This window comes from Astyanax mexicanus, chromosome 9 (assembly GCF_023375975.1).
Source record: "Astyanax mexicanus isolate ESR-SI-001 chromosome 9, AstMex3_surface, whole genome shotgun sequence".
Lineage (NCBI taxonomy): Eukaryota > Metazoa > Chordata > Actinopteri > Characiformes > Acestrorhamphidae > Astyanax > Astyanax mexicanus.
The window spans coordinates 14553730-14577177 of NC_064416.1; the positions used below are offsets into that span (position 1 = coordinate 14553730).

The window sequence follows — 23448 nt, forward strand, 5'->3', positions numbered from 1 at the left end:
GTGGGTTTGTTTCTCATCATCACCTCTCCATCAGTGTGCAGTGAGCGCATCACACTCACCAGCCAGCACTCACTCACTCACTCACACTCACACACACACACCAGTGCCATGGACCTGCTCCGCCCGCTCGTGCTGTGGCTCACGGTTCTGTTCTCGGGTCCGCGATGGGTCCTCGCGCTCGTGCTGCCGGACATCACGGAGCCGGACTTCATCCGCAGATGCGTCCAGGCACACAACGCGCACCGCTCGCGCGCCTCGCCACATGCAGCCAACATGCGCCTGATGGTGAGTGTTTACCAGTGTATCTGTGGAGGGGGGCTGCAGTGTGTCAGTGCATGTTCTAATGTTTTACACAGATAGAAACTATAGCTAGATCTGCTGATTAGAACTGTATACTTTGCTCGTGCAGCTACTTACTGACGTAGGATCAGCTAAACTCATGTTGCTCATGTTTACTTATATGTCCATAAATGCACTGCAATGTTCATGTATTGGTCATTCAGCATATCTACAGCAATATGATATATTGCCATATATGCTCATATATCATAGAGAACTGGCCATATATTTCCTAAAAAAACATCTACTCAAATAAATAGTATATATTTGAGATGCACCGATGTGTGAATTCTTGGCTGATGCCGCTATCCGATACTAAACATGTAGATAAATAGATAATTTACTGATCTCAGTAGAGTTTTTTAGTATGTGTATAATAAAGGTAGTGCAGATAAACTCAATAAAACAACTATGTACACCAGTTGCTGTTCATATTAAGAAGATGACTGATGTCAGCCATACAGACAGTGCAAGAAAGCAGGTATATCATAATTAATAATGTACAGTATATATTTGCTGATATACACATGTATAACTTACTGAGAGACTAGACACCCTTGTGTAACTTTAGAACTAATAAAAATAACCTACATTTTGCTTAAATCAATAAAATCAACATTGATTGGTCCTTTTATATGGGTCAAATCTGCCAATGTCGATGTTTCTAAAAAAAAAGCAATTATATATATGTCAGTTGGACACATGCGTGATGTTGGGAGGATAACTACAAATATTATTAAAATCTCACAAGTAACCACTACTTTTTGTATGATTGGTTTTATTGCTTTTGTATGAATTCAATTATAGTATGTAAGATGATAATAAACGTTTATTTTAATGTTGACAGGGGTCTAAACTGTGTGTGTGTGGATGTATATGTTGATATACAACTTAAATGTATGTCTTACATTTGACAGCAACCATTATATCAGATTGTAGATGTGCAGAACTTTGCCAGGGCCTGCTCATTTCCTTTGTGCCAGTGTGCCAACAAGTTATTATTAAATTCAATGACCCTGTAGAGGAGTCAGGGTAATGTGGACAGATTTTAAAAGAAGGGTGTTGTCCTCCAGTAAAGGGAAGTGGAAAGTTTCTATTGTATCCTATTGTAACTTAAAAGGTCCTTATCTTGTCTGGATTTAGAGGGAGAGGTTTCCTCTACTCAAAAGACTGATATTGCTTTATTCAACATAAATTTAACTGTAGCCCACCTAATAGCTGTGTGTAGTACAGCTGAAAAAAATAATGCAGCTCATGATTATATGGCTGAAAGTTTTGGACAGAGTTGTGGAATGGGATTGTTTAGCTTTGATTTAGTCTATTGACTTACGAGTAAATGGCAGGAAATAAACTTTAAGATATCATATCATAAAACAATTAGAGTAAATGGCAGTAAATTGCCCAGACGGTTCTCAGAGTTCTGAATGCTGGGTACAGGCTGAAGTGAGTTCTAAGAGGCAGGGGATCAGATTTCGTCTGGATAGATGAGTGGATCAATATTGATAGGCAATACATATCCCACCATATCTAATCAATCTAAATGTTGTAAAAATTGACACAATGTCAAGAACAATTGTCACATACATAGTATTAGTGCCTCTAATCCCTGTAGAGAAGTTTTCCCAATAGAGCAGATAGACATGAAAATAGTGGCACCATGCTTAAAGTCAGGCCCAGACTAGAAGGTTATAAATTCTGCAGTATTGAGCTGTGGAGCATTGGAACTGTGTTCTCTGGAATGAAGGTGCCCCTTCCAGTACTTTTGGGGAGTCTTTTTAATACACTTGATTTTAATGAAAACAATGATGAGCATGTGTTTCAATACTTTTGTCTATATTGTTAATTTTTTAATATTTACCGGTAGATGTATTTCTTCCATTGTTTATCACTGAACTTCTAAAATTATTACTTTATCTGGCATATTACAGATAAGCTGTACAAATTGGAATTTAATTCTATTTATAGCAGCATTTTGTGATCATTTGTATTTTTTGCTCCTGGGCACTTTCTATAGTTTGGTAGTGTAATTCACTTTTACACCACTGCCTTAAATACAACTGTCCCCTCATGGACAGTGATATTACTGCACTTTGCACAAGCATGACTTTCATGCAGCTCCACCAGAGTCCCATAGTGCAGTAGTATCATTCTAGCCCTTACCAAACCATGTGTGACATAATTGTGAGTTAATTGACATTAGTTTGACCATTATGTCTTGGTTTGTATGTGTCTCCACGCAGACCTGGGATGATGCTCTGGCGAAAGGTGCCCGCTCTTGGGCCAGACACTGCAAGGCCTCTCATAATCCCATTCTCCAACACATGGGCCAGGCTCACCCTGACTTCCGGAGGGTGGGGGAGAACATCTGGTTGGGTTCTCCATACTCAGCATTCACAGTAGAGTCAGCAATCCAAACCTGGAACCAAGAGGGTGCCGACTACACTCACAGAAACCGCAGCTGCGCTAGAGTCTGCGGCCATTACACACAGGTTTGTACCCGCGCAAAAACCTCTTATTTCCAAAATCTACAAACTTTACAGGAGAAGATAAAAGCTTTTATCTTTCCAAACCTCTACCACTCTGTCACTTCCCTTTCCCTGTGATATCTCGCATTCCTGGCTCTCTTTATCAGACAGGGGCTGGCCTCCTACTACAAGCAGAAGCCACCCAAACCCCAATACAAAGTTCTTTGAGTTCCTTGAGTTTTCCATCCTCTCTAACAGACTCCTCCTATATTAGCATATACTGATTGCATGATCCAAACTACTACACAGTAAAGCAAAAATCAAGCTACCGATACATAAATTCATATACATTTACAATACACTGGTTTGTGTTGTCATTGTGCTTGATTTCAGCATTTCTCACTGCTCTAAATGTGATTTGTGTGTTTCAGCTAATGTGGGCAACAAGCTACAAGCTTGGCTGTGCTGTCCATGTTTGTTCCGGTGGAATCGACAACTTCTCCACTCATCCACAGTCAACAATTTTTGTATGTGACTATGGTGATGCGTAAGTACCACTCATTTTTTTTGTTCTAATTGTGTTGAATAAAATTAAATCATTAAAATTAAAAAGTTTTTTTGTCATTTAAATCTTGATGAACAGCTGGAGCTCAAGAGAGCACAATTGGCCATGCTCCTTTGAATGCTTTGTCTGCCTGGTGATGCTGTATTGGCATCAATTTGAAAAGAGTCTCAATTTGCATGTATTGGAGAAAGCTTGTGCTTGTCCTCGTGCTTGTCATTACAAGTGATGTGGGAGTCCTAGTGAGCTGTTTTTATTTATGTTGTATGTATTTCCAGTTGGCTCATCTTTTTTTTATTGTAAATCTTAGCTGTCTTACAAGGTTCTGGCACAAAAGACAACAAGCTAAATTGACATTTGCTCCTTTTGTCTCTGTGGAAGTCTCAAACAGCTGTTATTGAGCCATAGAGTTATTGAGAATTATTTTTGTTTATTAGTCAGTGCCCCTAGAGACATATGGCTTATACTATTGTTCGGATAGTGCTAACATTATATATCTGTTCTGCTTTAGTGGAAACATGTTTGGATTCCCTCCATATATAGTGGGCCTGGCCTGCAGCAGCTGTGGTAAAGAGAAATGCCAGGATAAACTCTGCAGTAAGACTATTTTCAATATATTTCTATATTTTCTATATACACTATCATATATATTTAGCAGCAATCAGTGAAGAACGAACAGCATTCTATAGATCCTGTCACTTGTTCAGTATGTTTTATTTATATACATGCATACACATTTTTTCAACAGCCGATCCAACTCGTGACGAGCCTAAAAGTATGTATAGCCTACTGACTCAGACACCAATGAACTAATAGTGACACAGCTCTCCTACCATTCACAGAACTCTCATAACCCCTGCATTTCTATCTTTATTCTCTTTCATAATGTCTAATTGTTTGTTTATTTATTATTATTCATATTGACCTCTTACAACATTCCAGCTTTCTTCTGCTTCTGACAAAAAATACATTCTTCAGACTCCTGCTTAAATAGTCAGAACCTGCTGGTGGGTTTTGGCTGCCATTCATTTTTTGTAACCTAAAAATAGCTTAGTGTTTCATTGTTTTCAATGTAGCTACATTACAGTCCTAAAAATAAAGGTGCTCCCAATGGTAACATGACTGATGCTGTAGAAGAATCACCATTGGTTTCATAACTCCAGAACTATTTGTAATATAGATTTGTAAGTGTGAAGTTGCTTTTACAGCTTCACGGCACATGATGTTAGGATCATTTATCTATTTATCAGTTTTTTACTGATGGGACATCTATATATAACTATACAGGTCTATACTATAAAAATATGTGGGTCATGGGTGGGTTTCCCGAAATGTGGGGAATGATTTGGGATACTCAAAATACAAAATACTTTGTAACCTCATACTTGAAAACATACTTAAAATAAGTAGTGTTTCTCAAAACCCTATCATAACTTAGTATGTAGTGCTTAAACCTGTTTGTAAAATTAGGAGAATTCATACCTATTTGTAACTCATTAAAATTACATATTTACTTGAGGTTTACATGCAGTTCTACCTGAAAATGGTAGAGGTCACTAATAATCCTTCCATTTCTATTTCATCACTTTACTTGTTGAACGTCCATGAGCTTTAAAAAGGTGTATTTTTTTAATTCAGTTTGCGCTGCCAATTTTCTATGCTTCTGGACTCACATAACAAGGTTATTTGTGGGCCTGTTTAAAGGCTATATATACGATTGGTAGAAATTTTAAGTGAATTTCATGTTTTCTTCATACCTTTTATTAAATACTTATTGTTTATTAGCTTTATAATCATTATTTGCGAAATGATACTTTTGTGTTACAGTATAATGGTGAGAAAATGTGTGTAAATTTATGGTTCAGATTTCCACTGGCAGTGCCTTTCCTGAGCAGCAAAAACTATTGAAGGGACTGTGTGTTTGGGAAACAATCCCAACGTGTCATTCTTAAAGAAGCTAAATTAAATCGCTAAGATGAATAATTATTGGGAAATGCAACCCAGGGCTTCTGAAAACATTCAGCATGCCTGAAATAAAGTGCATTTTTAAGTTACCTAATTACCCTATTTTTCAAGTTGGAGCCAACAGTGGGTCTTCTATGGTATATCTCAATCACTATTTGAACCATTTGGAGTACCATTATTTTGAAGAGCCCAGAGACCTAAGTTCATGTTTACTGGTGCCTATATTAATCACTGTCTTTCTTCAGGGTATGACTGGTCACCTGGTTGGGACATTATTCCGAAGTCATCAGCTCACAGACTTCCTCACTGGCTGAACAGCACTGGACTGCAGCTTCTCATTGGATGGTGCTGGCTTTTTGCAACACATTGAATTCACCCAGTAAACCCAATTCCAAGCTGTTCCAGCCTTATGTCAACGGTTTCGAACTTCTTGCCAATTAACAGGGAATGTTATGAAGGCATAGCACTACGCTGAGTCATATGTGTGGCATCCTCCCTGCTGTAAAGGACTGATGCATCTCCATCGCTTTGTAAATCTTATTCATAGGTCATATATGAATTCTGTATGAACCTTTTGAACTTTCCTAATTTCACGTTTCAGAATAAATAGAAATCAGTACATTTCTCCATTTGTCAATGTTCTACCTACTACCTCCAAGTACTACAGTTGTGTATTGAACCTGGCAAAAACATGGCGATACCATGCGTATCACGATACAGTGGTTGCAATTCAATATACTGTTATATGCTTTACTCTAAGCAAGACGATATATTGTGTTTTTTAAACTTTTTAGGAAAACTCATAGTATAAAAAACAACATAACATTTTCATAACAACGTATATTCCATATATTCATAACATTTGAGTAAAATGTACTTCTTATCGAATATATATTGATATATCAATATTTTCTTACACCCCTATCTGGAATTCATTGAATATTATCCTTCAAGACTTTGTTCTTACTGATTTAAAGCAACAATCTTTAAGATTTGAGGATTTGGAGACCTCTCTGGTGAGAATGTGTAAATGCACTGAGAATGCAGGTTTATGTAAATAAATTACTGTGTGAAATAATGTTGTGTTTTGTTCATGTTGTTCATTTATAATACTGTCAAAATGTAGAGAACAATTACTGTACATCCAGCAAACCCACCAGGCTGCTCTGTTTTTAGAATGAATATATTAGACATTGCAGGGATGGCAGTGCCAGGACACTGTTACCATTAATCTGGTACCAAAAATCTTAGGGTCTGCCGCCTTCATGCCATATTTTCTGTGACCTGTGAATCACTGTGGCAGAAATTAATTAATTACTTCTGTGCATCCCCTTGATTTTGCAGTCTCCATGGCGATGGTTGTACGTATAGCGCTCTGTAGGCACAGCAGTGTGAACAGCGTGAAGGCAGATGAGTCACGATCTTAAAAAGCTGCCTGTTAGTACTTCTGAGCAATCACTCAACAATCCAGCATTTTCATAGCACCAGCGATACCAGACTGACATCACATTCCTTTGTGTTCGGGACATAATGTCTTTCAGAGCCGCTCTGTTCAACCTGACTGTATTCTGTATTCTTATTATTTTTAATGATTACAGCAGGACTGTTTGAAAATCTGACATAATTACACAGACACACAGAACAGGACTGTTCAGACTGGGAGGAGGCGGTGTTTGAGCTTAATCTAACAAGGTTCTCCCAGGGCATATGACACTCATTTTTTGAGGCGAAGGCAAAAAAAGCGCATGCACACGTGAGATTTAAAATTATGTTTGTTGACTTTGGACCAGTTCCATTTTACTCTTCTTCCCTTCTTCTTAGCTATAATACAGTTTGTTCCGATATTTGTTGGGATAGAGGGTTGAGGCTAAGAGTTTTGGTAAGGTGGTTTACCATAACACTTCCTAACGCACACACACACACATTTTGAAGAGATTTGATGGTTAAATTAACTAAATTCCATTAGTAAGGTTGCTAAACTTAACATTCTTCTGCTATCACAACAGCCTGGCAAGGTTGCCTACTCAGCACCACTAGTAGCCTGCTAATGAAGCGGTGTTGTTGTGGGCCTTTAAACAACTTCTCCTTGTAACTCAGTTCGAAGTGGAAGGGTGACACTTGAAAACAAGGGGTATGGTTAAAAATAAGAAATGGGATTGGGCCTATCGAAGCTTTGTTCATGTTGGGTTTCTTTCATTCTGATTCTCTACAGTCTACTGCTTGGATACTTGTGGGAATGTAGTGTAGTGTGTGAGTGAGTAGTTTCAGCAACTGCGTCCAGATTTTAATCTGATTTGTCTCACAAAAGTGTCTTTGTGTACTTGAATATGTGTGTGAGTGTGTGTATGTGCGTGAGTGAAAGAGAGTAAGAGCATGTGGGGCAAGCTCATTGATGTCACGAGAAACACAACAGGACAGAGTTCAGTTCCACCACACTGACTCTTTCAGTCTGAGGTCCAGACCAGAATTCTGAGCTGCTCTCTACTGTCCAGACGTTGCAGGGGGACCTTTATGGATCAGAGATTTTGGGGGACTTCATGATGCCTCTACATTAAACAAATACATTTAACTGGACCTGGATTCCAGGGCCTGGTACGTAGGAGTGTAAGTGTGAGTGGAGTAGAACTCATCTGTGGGCCGTGGCACCTTGGCGTGTGTGATCAGCTGGAGCGGAGTGATCATCATCATCATGGTCTCGCTGGTTGCTGGAGTAACCTTGGTCGTACTGGTTTCTATGGTGACACTAGACTTGGTGTGTGGGGGACAAGAGGGAGGCGAGGACTCACGACTCGCACACACTCATCTCACACATACTCAGCGGCATTACACACCTCAGACTGGAGGAGCGAGGAGCACAACGTTCAGCTACATTCAGAGGACTGCACGTTCTGGCATATTTCAAAACAATGGCATATTTGAGGGCATCCGCTTGGCTGATGCTGAATCAGCTGGTCCGTTTCATGGGCATGAAGATAAAGCCAAATTTAAGAATGAAAAGATGGAGATTGCCATGAGGCAGCCTAATGCTATTGATGATAATGAATGTAATGAAATTAACTGTATTGGTAACTTCAATAAGAATGGCAATGCTGGGCCAAAGCATAACAGCATAGGTAATATTGAGTTTAATGGAGTTGTGAAGAATACAGTGCTTACTGATGACCCAATAGGCCACTCTGATAAGGGCCCTGTCGTGCTCACGCATTCTGGCCCAGTGCGTGGACTCACCTTGGACAAAGCTCATGTGTTTTACGGCATCCCGTATGCAGCTCCTCCTGTAGGCCCGAAACGCTGGACTGCCCCTAAGCCTGTATCACCCTGGACACAGCCATATGATGCCACCTTTCCTAGGCCTGCATGTATGCAGGTTTGTGCTGGGGAGTTCTCAGAGATGTGTCCTCCTAAGGTAATCGTCCATGTTCCACTCTCCTCCTTTCAGTCACATGACGTTATTGGTACCCTATTGTTAATCAGAGCATTACTTTTGCCTGTTAACTGTCCTTGCCCTGGCAGAATGACTACAAACTACAATCCCATCATACATGCATACATTTTATGGACATTTCCACCAAATGTGTGCCATTTGTTTGTTGCAACTCTTCCAAATTAAACCTATTTTTAAACCTTTTTCAACTCTTAATTTATTAACTATAAAAAAACATGTACTGGTCAATCTTAGGCAGCTTTACTTCATTTTTATAAGGTTTCTAATCTGAAGATGGTTACAAAACTCATGTTACATTTAATATTCATTCTGAAAAGCAAGTCCACTAATTCCTTTGATTTTCTCATTGATTACCAATGGTTGACTTTAATTGATATTTATGACAAAAATGTCACTTCTGTTAATGGCACTCATTTTTGTTAATGAAACTCACTCCTGTTACTTGTACATATTACTTTTTATGTTTTGAGTAACAGGAATTAAAGTAAAAGGAATGAGTTTTTAGCATAGAATTAGCAAAACATGAAAAATAGCTAAATGGTGGCTATGCTAATAGCATGAGGACACTGAGCACATTCTAGTGGTTTTCTCAAAACTTGTTTTTGTAAAAAAAAAAAAAAAAAAAATATATATATATATATATATATATATATATATATATATATATATATATATATATATATATATAAGAATTATTTTATGTAACAGGAATGACCTTCTCAGTCATAGTTACAATAAGATCAAATATACAGAAAAATAAATGAGGATGATCTTCAGAAGAACCAGCTGATGTAACTTCCTGTTGTAGGTGGACTCACGAAAGAATGCAAACAAATTACACCTCTGGAGGATTTTAATAATTATATTTTATTATTACAGAGTGTAGTATTCAGTTCTGTATATTTCCTTCGTGCTAAGCGTCAAACACGACCCAGAAACTGTCATGTCTGCAGTATGAGTAAAGCTGATGTTGGATTCACTCTAGGAAAATTAATTAAATTTAAAAATGAATAAAAGTTTGTTTAGGAGATTTTTCTGCTGTTAAACATTGTGGTTGTGAGTCATTTTGACCTTTAAGATGGTGCAAGGGTTAATGTGAGTGACTTGGCTAATGCATGTTGAATGCTGCTTTATTTGTACACTGGGGCTATGAGCCTAATGTAGTTAACAAGTAACAAGTAAAGGAAGCTCATATATTACCAATTAGGCTTGCTTACAGTTTATGCAAAAATCTGGGCTGCCTTCATCAAATGACATGACATATTTAAAAATGAAACAATGTACTATGCTTATATATCATGTTTCATTGTTTCGTGTACATTAAATTTAGCTTATAAATAAATAGAAGTGTGATCAAACTTATGCATACACCACTGTTTTATTTAGAATGCTCTCCAGTGTCTGTCAAAAAGATACATGTAGATAAAAGTCATGCTTTCATGTTTTTATGTAGCTTTGATATTCTATAGATTCTAAGATTAATTTATGCATAATCTTTTTTCCATTGTGTTATCCAGAAACTTCTTAAGTCTATTTAAGTCTGTTCACAAAAACATTGCTTAAAAAGCTTGCCCTGGCTGAGTGGCTCCATTTGAGATGAAGTAATGATTTGTTTATGTTTGTTCATATTCAGATAAGTGAGGACTGCTTGTATCTGAATGTGTTTGTTCCACTGAGTGTGGACCTATCAAAGCCAAAGACCAAAGCCCTGCCTGTTATGGTGTGGATCCATGGAGGTGACTTCATTGCTGGCTCTGCCTCTAAACCTCTGTATGATGGACGCTTCATTAGTAACTACAGCAACACTTTGGTAGTAAATATGGAGTACCGCTTAGGTAAGAAACAGCATGAACTCATATCATCATTTACAGTGGGCTCAAAAAGTGCTTTTTTTCTGAGTTTTACGGTTCAGTCACTGGCAAGCTTCAACAGAGTTGTTTTGGCCACTTCATTAATGTTTAACAGGCTGAGAACTTGTGTGTCTCAGAGAAGAAAACTTTGAGTAGAACTTCAAACTGATGCTAGATTCTGTGTGTAGAAAGCCGGGAGAATAATTCCAACCAGACTGCCTTAAGGGTACAGTTTCACACAAGTTGAAACGCAAAGTCTGTTTAAAATACATATATCTTATCCCACATTTCACTTCAGTTTATTTCATTTCTCCACAGTAGGGAGGGCTCACATTAAAATGGTACTACCAGTCATATGAGGCTGAAGTTTAGCACATGTTCGTTTCACAGTATCTAGCTGCAGTTAACACAACATCCCTGAACAACATGTACATGCTTGGAGCAGAACACCAACTGCAGCTCTGTTGCATTAGCTAAAAAAAAAAGCTAAAGGAAGGTTGGCTGCTATTCCCATCCACTCTGTCAAAAAGGCTATGAAGGGTTCCAAAGCTGTTCAACAAATTAAAGCCTTAGTTTGAGGCCTTTTTTAAGGACACAACAGAGGTGTACTTTCTCTTTGCAAACTTAGAATGCAATAGGGAACAAAACAGTGCTGTAAAAATGGAAACAAAACAAGCCTCCTGTGATACTCATCCTACCCAACAAGTAAGACAGAGACAAATTGTGCTCTATCAGTTGGACACCCAGCCACATATTGCTGCAGCATCATTAAGGCTTGGGCCAGCAAATTTAGTACCTTTTTAAATACATCCAAGTGTGCAAATACATATTGAGGTCACTGAATATCAGCCTAAAGTAACAGGTGGAAGTTTTCATACAAGTTAGTCCAATAGTTTTTAATTAATTTTACCATTTTAGATGCTTTACTAACAGACTTAAAGGTGATTGTGGAATATGAACAGTTCTGTTCACACATGCATCAACATCTGTGTTTGATCTGGATGATCTGGTTTATCAAAACCTTTGAATGGGAATATAGAGTATGTGGTAATACAGTATAATACATGTAAGCATACACTTGTTTAGAGTTGTAAGCTTATGTAATACGTTTTTGTTGTTTTACAGGAGCGTTTGGGTTCCTTGTGACTGGAAAAGACCCTCAGAGCTCTGCAGTTGGAAACTATGGAATTCTGGATCAACAGGCAGCACTGCAGTGGGTCCATCAAAACATTGCTGCCTTTGGTGGAGACCCAGCCAAGGTGAGGTGCTTGTGTGCATTCCAGTATTTTTCAAGTGGTGGTAGAGTAACTGCACCTCATACATAATATACTGTACTAATGTGTGTGTAGGTGACTCTGTTTGGTGAAAGTGCTGGAGCACAGTCCGTTTCTTTGCACCTCATGATGCAGATCAGTGAGCCTCTGTTCAGACATGCTGCCGTTCAGAGTCAGCCATTCTCCATCCCACTCAAAACAAGGTAATTCACTCACACAAAAACTGGATATATGCAGCTTTGATTACTCAGTTACATCAATTCAGATGGCTATATGGAGTTTAATGATAGTGGTATTGACTCTGACATCCTAGGTTTGATGCCATGAAGCTGGGCAGGGACTTTGTGAAGCTGACTAACTGCTCTGCGTCTGACCTGGCATGCCTGCGCTCCCTCAGCTCACACACCATCCTCAAAGCTCAGGTTAAAGCAGGTAAAATCATGGAGGATTCCTTTGAATTTGCCATATATACGATTATGTTGTTGATGCATGTGTCCTATAATCTTTTATGTCTGTTCGAAGGTTCTAAAATCATCAACCCCTTCCGCTTCTTGGAGATGTTTGAGACCTGGGGCCCATACATCGATGGACAGCTGCTCAAAGAGCAGCCAATAACAGCCTTCCAAAAGGGTCGCTGGCAAAGCTACAAGCCTGTGATACTAGGTCTGTAATACATTACACTGATCCATTGTTTCAAGGGTATTTTGTATGATGAAGTAGTAAATCTAGGTGAATGTTCAAAATGAAAGTATACAGTATTGTATATACAGTAATTTGATACAATATTTAAAGTATGGAGTATGTACAAATTATATCTGTGAAGTAAATCCCTGTATCTTTTTTATCGTTTTTGCTACTATATTAGCTATGTTAACAATAGATACAAATAATTAAGTACAAAATGAACTGCATGTTAGCAATGCTAATGGCATGGTAGCAATGCTAACATAAGGTCCCATTACTTTGTTATTACAGATTATAAAAAAAAATCACTACTGGTAAATGGAACTACTATCCTCTGGTTTACAAAATTCATCTTCTGTACGTATTAGGTATCAGCGATAACACTGATAAGCTTGAATATGTGCACCCATGTAGGAACTACATCTGAAGAAGGTGTGATCTTCGTATATGGAGTCTTCACTGAGTCTGTGTCCGTGCTGGAGTGCATAGTCTACACCACAGCCATCTTCAAACAACACACTCTCAGCATCCTCTACAAATACGTGCCTCTCTACCACAACCAGGACAGACGCATCATGCTCTCACAGGTGAGATAAAGTTTAAGAACTTTTAACCCAGTCATAGCTCTGAGCATAAAACACTACTGATTTAGGGGCTGTCAGCACACACAGCTGGAGTGGTGGGCACTGGGCAGCCATTGTTCAACTTTAGGGGTAGAGGGTGCTGTTCATTCACTCCCCTGCCCTAAATTCCTGCTGGTCCCGGGGATTGAACAGGTTTGAAATGGGGTTAAAATACTAAAACAATTATTCTGTTCTTTTCTTTCAGATTGTGACAGACTTTGTGTTTCTGTGTCCAACTCGACGCTCAGCTCGCTCTGCGATAAGTTTGGGCGGATCTGTCTGGATGTATGTATTTGACCACTCCCCTTCTGATCACAACATATGGTCAGGACTTACATTCTGTTACGATCGTGCATGTCATGGGGCGGAACTTCCCTTCCTGTTTGACTCTGCCCCAGAGACAAACCTCACACTCACAGCTCAGGAGACTCACTTGGCCAATCAGATGGTGTGTTATTGGGGCGCTTTCGCTCACTCTGGAGACCCAAACTCCCGCACTGAGCAAACTCCTTTCTGCAGTCAGCAGCGGCTTCCTGTCTGGCCTCGGTACACGTCTGCAGAGAGCTGGCCGATACTGAATTTCACTCTGCAGTCTCACCCTCAGCATGGAAACAGGGAGGACATCTGTGACTTCTGGGATGAGCTGGACATTTATTAATAGAATACACTCGTGATGTTTTCTGAGTTGCAGTCAGGAGTTCATAGATTAAAGCTGTTCTCAGCAGATTTTTGTTCAGTATTTGTTGAGTATAACAAGTTATTCTACTGTTGGACCTAATCATTAAACTTTTGGAGTTTACAGGCTAGAAAGAAAGCTTTATAAGACTTTTATGATCGCTAAACGTGACTGAATGAGTGACTGAATGAGTGACTGAATGAGCGACTAGCCAGATTTATGATGTGCTTTCACATCCAATAAACATCATTGAGCTTATGGCACAATAAAATACATAAGTATCAAAAAAAATAATTGTTTTAATTTGTTTGACATTTGGACAGATGGAAAAATGACAAGCCCTTTAAAAATACATAAATATTATATTATTTAAATATAAAAAAATACCATAAATAGCAGTCTCTTAATAGAATTAAGAGACTGCTTCAGTTTCTGAATCAGTTTCTATGATTTTCCTATTTATAGTTTTATGTTTGAGTAAAATGAACATTGTAGTTTTATTCTATAAACTACAGACAACATTTCTCCCAAATTTCAAATAAAAATATTTTCATTTAGAGAATTTGCAGTAAATGGGAAATGGCTGAAATAACAAAAAAGATGCAGAGCTTTCAGACCTCAAATAATGCAAAGAAAACAAGTTCAGATTCATAAAGTTTAAGAGATCAGAAATCAATATTTGGTAGAATAACCCTGGTTTTAAATCACAGTTTTAATGCATCTTGGCATGTTCTCCTCCACTAGTCATACACACTGCTTTTGGATAACTCTATGCCAGTCATGGGGCAAAATTCAAGCAGTTTAGCTTGGTTTGATGGCTTGTGATCATCCATCTTCCTCTTGATTATATTCCAGAGGTTTTCAATTTGGTAAAATCAAAGAAACTCATTATTGTTAAGTGGTCTATTATTTCTTTCCAGAGCTTTAAATGTTTTTTTATGGATGCAAAAACAGTTTTACTGTGGTCTCTCTCAAAGAACTGTTTGTAGCACTTTTACTATTCAGTGTGAGTGTACAATCCATAATATAATTAGTGGCATGTTTTCATTGGCCTTCTGTGACAAATTGCTGTGCATGTTTTCTTATTAGACTAATTTAATTTATTAATTCAATTCTGTCTGTAAGGCCAGATTACTAAATCATGGCTCAAATGCAAGCTGTAACTAGAACATTGCAGAAGCTTTTCAAATAATTAGTGACTTAAAAATAACTAAAAATAACTTCCATGACTGTACAAATATTTTCAGTTTTAAGTCTCTTAATTTCCAGCTTTTCCAGATATTTTTTATTTTAATATTCCAGGATGCGTGGGAGCAATGCTCACCATCACATGTCCTCTTCTTCACTGTCCTCAGAGGTCCCTCGAAGTGATCTGTGCACTGGAGTCTGAGTGAGTATTATAGTCCCCACACACAACAACCTGTTCACACACTGCAACACAGACGCCACCAACTGGTGTTTACTACAGATTGGCTCGACACACAAGAGACCTGATCCTGCTGGCCCCAGATCAAACCTTAAGTCCGACCCTGACCTTGGATCACTGAGCGTATGGCCCTGCTTCAGTAGCTGCAGCTTACTCATGAGGAGTGCATGCTGCTGCAGAAAATATCTGGGTCTGTGGGAGTGCAGTGATCTGGGCACGCTCAGTACAGCCTCGGCAAGCAGCCTTCGGATCTCCGAGTCGCCATGGTTACTGCAATGCAACAAGGAGTGATGTAATAGGAGTTCAAAAGCTCCACCCACAGGAATAACTCCACCAGAGTGTAAAATACCGTCCCATACGTCCTTAATTGAACCTCGTGGCTGCTCAGATTGAAAGCTTTGTGACGGGTCAGGAAGTGGAGTTAACATGTGAGGCTGGTCATGTGTCCGAGACACGCCGTCTCTCTCTATCTCCCTCTGATGTGTGTTGTGTGAGTCACTAAGAGAATGTGTGTCATTTGACTGTTCCCTTGTTCTGAAGACTGACCGACACATATGCTGGAGCATTGTAAATACGCCCTGGCTTACACAGACGGCCTGTTCCAGCTGACCAGGGGTGGGTGCACAGAACACCAGAGTGTGTGTTTTCAGTGACCCATGTGGAGGAACCCCTAGGAGAGCGTACCTGCATCCTCCGAGCTGCAGGCGGCTGTAGGAGGTTAGCGTAGTGATGCGTACCAAGGGTTGCATGGGGAGCATTTCAGCAGCAGTGAGTTCACACAGCAGGTCCAGCTGCTCTGAGTCACAGCACTCCAGCACGGACACATCGTTCAGCCGAGCCCACTCCAACACACACTCCGGCTGCTTCACCCCCGATAACACCACGCCGACCTGGAGGCTCTGCAACTTTGATAACTTCTCTTCCATCAGGTTCTCAAAGCGAAGCAGCCAGTCTTGCTGAAAACAAATACTCACACTTTCACCCATTGCAATCAGGGGTTTATCCAGGCTCTCCCAAACAACAAGAGTTTTCACTGGTCCATCAGCCTCCCTCCATACTGACCAATCACGAGCAACAACCAGACCTTCCACCACTTGTGAAGAACCAAAGGGAAGTCCTGAAACTTTTGCATAAAGCAGAGAGAAGCTTGAGTGGAGGAATGTGATGGCCTCTGCTGTAGAACTGCCTTTTTCTTGGCTGAATTTACAGTAGAGTTCGCAAAGAAGAGATGTAAGAACTTCAGCCTGGGCATTTCCAACTCGTCCCGCAACATATCCTCTAACCAATGCAGGCAGAACATCACAATCCAGTCCATCTGCACTGGCACCAAACAGCAATGAAGCATGAGGAACGACATCATGGGCTACAATGTCGTCCAGCACCTTCCAGCACAAGGCTAAAAGCTGATTGGCCAGTTTTCGTGGGGTGGCTGGGCTCCGGGACACTTTGTGGCATCTAATTGCAGAGTCATGAATTCCTCGCAGCAGCGCAGCCAGCAAGAGGATAAAGGACTTAGAACCATCTGCTGTAACACGATTGTGTGCACAAACACACTCCAGCACCATTCTGAAAGATGAACACAAACAAGTCAATAGAATATTAAAAACACATTAATGTGCAAAATATATGATAATGTTTGGAGACAGAGGTAAAAGAGAAAAGATACTACGAATGGCTCTTTGAGTGATGCTATAGAACAACCACTTTTGGTTCCATTAAGAACCATGTTCAGATATGTCAGTAAGGCTTACAGAACCTTGTGAAACACCTTTATTTTTAACAGTGTAAGAGTACGTTTCACAATGTATTTTATAGCAGAGGTTATCCGGTTATTGATGACAGGGTTGTGAGTTCAATACCCCTGAGCAAGGCCTCTCCAAGAAATGGCAGACCACCGCTCATTAAACGTCAATGAGCATGTTTACATGCACTTCGTACTTTGTATACTTCTGATTACTGCCAAATATCGAAGTTTGTCAGTAGTGCAATCAACACATTTACATCAGTTTAGGAGATGTAAATCAGATAATGAGAAAAACCCTGAGTTTACATGAGTAGATCAATAATCAGATTTTTGCTTTGCAAACAACCAATAATCCCATAAAACAGATTTTAATTTTAACACATCAAGCAGCAATATGAACATACATCAGATAGAACATGAAGATTATTTAAATCCTTCAGGTTCAGTGTTGCTTGCCAAGGTGTTAAATTGCCACGGTTTTCATGAATGCAAGAAATCTGAGAATACTCTGGTTAAGAGTATACATGCACTGATTAATAAGATTACTCATCTTAATTACAGCTCTCTTTATTGGATTTGTTTTATTATATGTTTAGACTTTAATCCAATGTAAGTTATCATCAAGTAATGTAAATATGTCTTCTCTTACTTGTTTAAAACCATCTAAACCCACCTATGTGGGTCTGTGTGTATTTGTGAGTGGGTTACAAACCTGCCCACAGGGTGGTCCAGATGTAATGTAGTGAGAATGCGCTGTCCATGTCTGGTGATTAGAATTTCTCCAGTGTCTTTGGTAAAGAGTACACTTCCCCCATCTGGACCAAGACATCGGCGTACCACACACTCCAACGCTCCAACTACACTGAGGGACGCCTGAAGGGACACACTCTCTGCTTCGCACATTGTTCTCTGTCGACACAAGCCCACACACATATATACACACTACATGAATGCTGAAGGGTTATAATTAACTAATGTTTATATACAGTTAGACTTGCCTGTTCAATGACAAATAGTTATTTATCCGGCTTCAAAAACATCACTGCATATTAAAGCAGAAGTCTAGAGAAGCCATGGGACAGTTATATTTTTCTGTATTTTGAACAAATATAAAATAAATAAAAAAAATATGTATGTATGACATGACAACAAATGCAATTCTCTCAAGACAACAAACACTTCTTGTTCAAGATCATGAAAAAAATAATTTTCCAGCCATGTTCGTGTGGGGCTCACATGGGTGAAACCTAGGCTAAATGGGTTTCATGTTCTGAGGTTCTGAGTGGGTTTATACATGTGCTATTACTGGGCCCTCCTTAATCTCACATGCAGTGTACAACCCAGACCCATACGTAGGGCATAATGGTGGACAGAACTTGCTGATTTCCAGTTCGTCTACAATATACAATCTTCACATGAACATGTTATCTTGGTTGTTATTGCAAGAAAACAAACAAACAAAAAAAAATCACAACAAAAGTTTTGATCATATAATAACAGTATAGAAAAATATATATACAGTATCAGTTTGGACATACCTTTTCAAAGCAATTGTCAGATCACAGATCACTTACTGTACTGTATATCATTATACACAAATCAAGCATAACATTATGATCACCTGCTTTTTTTACATCCATTATATATTTTGCTTGTAGGTTCACTTTAGTTAGTCATCAATTCAGGAGATATTTACCAGAAAAAATCTAATAGAAATGTATAAAATCTGCTTTACAGACTCTGACAACTAACTAGTTTAGCCAACTAATCTGAATGTAAGGACGAATGCAGTGAACTAATGGCCAGGTGTTCTAGTGGGTAGGACAGTTCAGCAGAGTGAAGTGTAATATATTGTGATCTGCATGACAGAAGCAATTGATAAAATGGGAAAAAGCAGACAATCGAAATAATTACAATATCACAAATACGAACAATATGAAATAATTAGCTCTTTGTATAAAAAAAAATGAGAAAAGGCTTCTGTGTTGTGCACAAGTGACTAGATGATGATTGAACAACAGGTTTTGAGAATTTCAATTTTGATGTGAGAAATGCTCCAAAGCAATTGATAAAAACTGTAAAAATAAAAAAAACGAACAAAAAAAATCAAATAAGCAGGCAATTAACTTGATGTTTTTTTTAGTTTGTCACCCTGTATTATATTTAGTACTGACAATATTGATAAGATTATCCTTTATTTCTAACAGAAGTGTCAAAAAATATACGTTTGCTAGCTAGGTACATCTGTCTGAATATAAGTACTAAAACTCCACGCAAATAGTAAGTTAGCTAAATACTGGGATTTTGATTTTCACTTTACATTTTATAGTCATAAATAGGATGCCTGTGAGCAGAACTCAAGCTGTGGTGATATTTCTGTTATTTTCTTACCCTGTACAATAATAATACTGACAATACTAGTCTAGCTAATGAACATAATACCATTCCAATAACAGCATGAAAACCTACAAAAATCACCCCTTTTCCATATCTTACTTACTTCTCAGCCTGCCGCACTAATCAGATACAGGTTCTCTATATAAGAGGTTAGCTACATGTTTATGGTTTTAAACAGAAGATCTCTGAGCTTTCTTCGCATTTTTTCTCTTAAATAAACGGATCACTCAAGTTCTCTCCATAAAAGCGCTCACCGTCTCCAGGAGACCGTCTTCTTCTGTGTCTCAATGCTGAACGTATTACTGCCCCCTGTCGGGAAACAAGGGCTGTGCCTGGAGGCGCAGAATGGGCTCGAGCTCATTTTCTCTGACTGATAGAAACGTATATAAAACGCCCCATCTAGTGGAAAAGCTTTGCAATGACAGGACAAATGAGAAAAAAAACATGAAACTTACTGCAGTCTGGTGTAACAGTTTGTAAAACCTTTATTTTTATCTACAAAAGTGACTTAATTTAATGACTATTTTAGAGTCAGACACAGCTCCCCTGTCAGCAGCTCTAACTCTGATGTAGCTTATTGTGCTGTCCAGAAACAGTCTGTGCATTTACACAATTGAGTTTTAAGCACATTACCACACACAAGTAGGTATGTATGTTTGGTATTTAGTATGTATCTCTGCCCCTTTACTCACCACACATTTAGATTTCTACTTTGTTAGTACGACATTATGTGTTAAATATCAAGTAAAAAACGAAACAATAACAAGTAAACACCGTTTACTCGTACTCAGATGGATTGACAATAAAGCTTCTTGACTCTTTCCGATGCAGCACCTATCCCCGCCCACTATTCACCTTCTCACTACTACCTACAGCAATAAAAAATAGATCTTTTTTAAATGTCATATTTACATATCAGGGAAATTCAACAGGGTTACATAATATTTATGTTAAATGTGGGGGTCAAAACAAATGATTCTGAAATGTGTACCCCTCAGATTTAATGCATGTGACCCCTTTTTAGGATTAAAAAATATCACAAATGTAACAACCTCTCTGTCTTACAAAACAAATAGTTGGCAGCAAGGCTTTCTAAAAAAATAATAGTAGATAATATTATTAGATAACACAATAAGGTAGTTAGAGAACTTTTATTACTTAATGTGATGCTTGGAAGTATTAAAGATCTCAAAAAAGCTCTTGTGAAAATATGATCATCATTCATCAATCATAATTGTCAATCCAAAGGGTCACAGTAAATGAAGGTCTGTGTCTACACACTTAGTATTTTTAATTCATAAACGAATTTTACTGGTTCTAACAGCAATAAATAAACATAAAATTAACAATGAAACCTATCATATTGTCTCAATATTTATTAGATGTAATGTTTAAGTTGACCTCCCTGCCATTGTGAATGATTAAAGTAACAATAAAAATAAATAAATCTAATCAAATGTTTGAAACAGAACAAGTTCACCATGAACAATTGAAAATGTTTGAAACTCTGAGATAAACATATTTTCATTAAATGGCAATTTTCCCTACAGTTATCCACACTGTTGTGTAGTTTGCCATGAAAGGGTTGACAAATGCATGCAAGTGATTAAGATATTAAACTGGGATTAGCTATATTATTTCTGTGTAGACTTAAGTCTTATATATGACAAATAGTCAAAAGAATTACAAATCTTATGCCATTTATTTCATAATGACCCCAAAAAACCCTTAAAACTGATTTTAATAATTTATAAAGATATCTAAGGGGCAAAATACCTCCTCATCTTTCTTTCTTAGCCTTATTGATTTAATTTCTTTTTAAACATTAGTTCTATTTTATACTCTTTACTTTATTTTAAACTTTATTAAGCATTTATCTTAATAAACATTTAAAACAGCAGGTAGGTGAATTGGCTATGATAAGATTTTAATGTTAGTGTCACCATGTTTCACCATACAGATTAAGAAGATTTACTCAGGATTTTTGCATCTCTTTACAAAGATTTTACAAAAAATGTCTATTTAATGGCATAACCCAAAGAACCCTTTAAAGCACCTTTATTTATAAGAGTGAAGATCATTTAAATTTAACAAAGTGTTCAATTTGACCCAGTATTATTTTTATATGATTATGGTACTGTACGTCCATATTTTTCTTCTAGTGTTCTCCTGGTAAGGTCCTCCTACTGTGAGCAGCTCTCCAATTGGATGACCTGCAGTACATCTCTCTCTCTTGCTTTCTCTCTGTATCTCTTACTCTTACTCTCACCTCCTCACCTCTCTGCTCCAGCATCCTGTAAACTCTCCTCCTCAGACTGAAGCTCACCCTCTTTATTTAACTCCAGGTAAAGCTTCCAGAGACCCTTACAGTGGATCAGGTAAGGGTCTTCTCTGTTTGATTCAGGGATGGTGTGGGATGTTTTAAATGTTGTTGTTATTTGTGTACAGAGACATGTTCATGCAATTAATGCAAATAGTTAAAATGTAAATATCTGTATAGTACTGTAATACTGTGTAAAAATGATCAGATAAAACAAACCTATATAGATAAAGCTAATATAGAATGTGTTTATGTTTACATGAAGATAAGCAGTTTTCTAAATATTTGCACTGTATGTTCGTATATAAGTTTGGATGGACAGCGCATCGTGAGCCATATCAGTGTCACTGCCGCTCTGTCTCATTTCCCTGTAAATTGAGAGCAAATCAATAGGTCCTTAACTCCCTTACACTGCATTTCTCAAAATAATCTCAAGGTTAAAAAGTATCAGGCCGTGTGAGCTGTGTGCAAAATAAGGACCTATCTTGTCCTTCACCGTACACACTGCAGCGCTCCCAGTGTCTCTGTCAACTCAAATGTTCAGAGCATTAAATCTTTATTCATGAGTTACTTTTATTTTTAAACACACTCATTTTTCTTAGTGCAGTCCATAAACATAGATTGGAAATATGAAAAATGATATAGCTATAAAAACCTCACCACACCACATATATATATATATAATATAATCATATATAGACAATATAATAATAGAGGGAAACAAATTATATAATAATATCAGCATACAGTGTTTAATATTCCTAATATTTGTTATGTTCAAAAAGAGGTTGGAGTGAATGTAGTGCACCCAAGTACAGCAATCTTGCATTAAAAAAAAAATAATTGTAAAATAGGTAAAAGAATATATGTATGTATGTATGTATATATATATATATATATATATATATATATATATATATATATAGACACATTTCTTTTAAGAATGAAAAGCATTTAGCATGAAAAACATTCAAATAAATTTTCTAATGTAGTAGATAATTATTATTAATTTTACTGATACTTATGATAAATCCATTTAGCAACTCATACCTGGATGGTTTATACAATCATTAGAACAAAAGATGATTTTATTTTTATGATGATATATTTCATTACTGCAATGCTCATTAAATTGTGTTCTTTCAGAGCCACAGCGCTAAAGAGATTAGCAGTTTTCTTTACGTAACACATTGAATCAGCCATAACATTAACACCACTGAAGTAGTTAACTTTTATGTGATTATTTGATTTACAAATAAGCATGTAAACAGTCAGATTTTGAATTAGATTTACATTTTGGATGCAGGAAAATTTAGCAGGGGTAAAAAACTGACACTCTCCGACAAAAACCAAACTGTGATGGATAGATGCCGGGGTCAGAACATTTTCAAAACATCAGGCAGGTCTTGTGGGATATTCCCTGTTTGTAGTGGTCAGTACCTACCAATAAAATAGACAACCAGTGTACTGGCAACAAGGTCATTGGCACCTAACGCTCATTGATGCTCATGGATGTCCGACCTTACTCAATGTACTAAACGTAAAGTATCTGCCTATTAGTGACAGATAATACAGGATAAATTCAGAGGTCTTGTCGAGTCTGTCTTGATGGGTCTGAGTTGATATGAACTACCTTTTGTGCAGGCAATTATATCTCAGGATAAACTCTTTTAATAAT

The 23448-nt window shown here is 37.8% G+C and overlaps 3 protein-coding genes across 5 annotated transcripts; 2 read left to right on the plus strand and 1 right to left on the minus strand.

Moving 5' to 3' along the window:
- glipr1b (GLI pathogenesis-related 1b) lies at positions 1 to 6409 on the plus strand. Of its 2 annotated transcripts, XM_007244079.4 has the most exons (6): positions 1 to 285; positions 2580 to 2828; positions 3236 to 3351; positions 3878 to 3963; positions 4115 to 4141; positions 5577 to 6409. In XM_007244079.4, exons 1-6 carry the CDS (start codon positions 109 to 111, stop codon positions 5699 to 5701), a joined length of 780 nt encoding a protein of 259 aa, XP_007244141.3. In that variant the 5' UTR covers positions 1 to 108; the 3' UTR covers positions 5702 to 6409. The 2 variants fall into 2 exon arrangements, with proteins under 2 accessions (XP_007244141.3, XP_007244142.3); XM_007244080.4 differs by lacking the exon at positions 4115 to 4141.
- Positions 6410 to 7730: 1321 nt separating this feature from the next.
- Positions 7731 to 13946, plus strand: si:dkey-30c15.17 (cAMP-regulated D2 protein). The gene is made up of 8 exons (XM_007244081.4): positions 7731 to 8737; positions 10410 to 10611; positions 11752 to 11885; positions 11976 to 12103; positions 12214 to 12332; positions 12423 to 12563; positions 12999 to 13171; positions 13413 to 13946. Exons 1-8 carry the CDS (start codon positions 8021 to 8023, stop codon positions 13863 to 13865), a joined length of 2067 nt encoding a protein of 688 aa, XP_007244143.1. The 5' UTR covers positions 7731 to 8020; the 3' UTR covers positions 13866 to 13946.
- Positions 13947 to 15141: 1195 nt separating this feature from the next.
- On the minus strand, positions 15142 to 19791 carry bbs10 (Bardet-Biedl syndrome 10). 2 transcript variants are annotated; one of them, XM_022679543.2, is made up of 3 exons: positions 19705 to 19791; positions 17766 to 17962; positions 15142 to 16875 (listed from the first exon to the last, which is right to left on the minus strand). In XM_022679543.2, exons 2-3 carry the CDS (start codon positions 17954 to 17956, stop codon positions 15210 to 15212), a joined length of 1857 nt encoding a protein of 618 aa, XP_022535264.2. In that variant the 5' UTR covers positions 17957 to 17962; positions 19705 to 19791; the 3' UTR covers positions 15142 to 15209. The 2 variants fall into 2 exon arrangements, with proteins under 2 accessions (XP_022535264.2, XP_007244144.3); XM_007244082.4 differs by lacking the exon at positions 19705 to 19791 and adding an exon at positions 19554 to 19698.
- Between the last annotated feature and the right edge of the window lie 3657 nt (positions 19792 to 23448).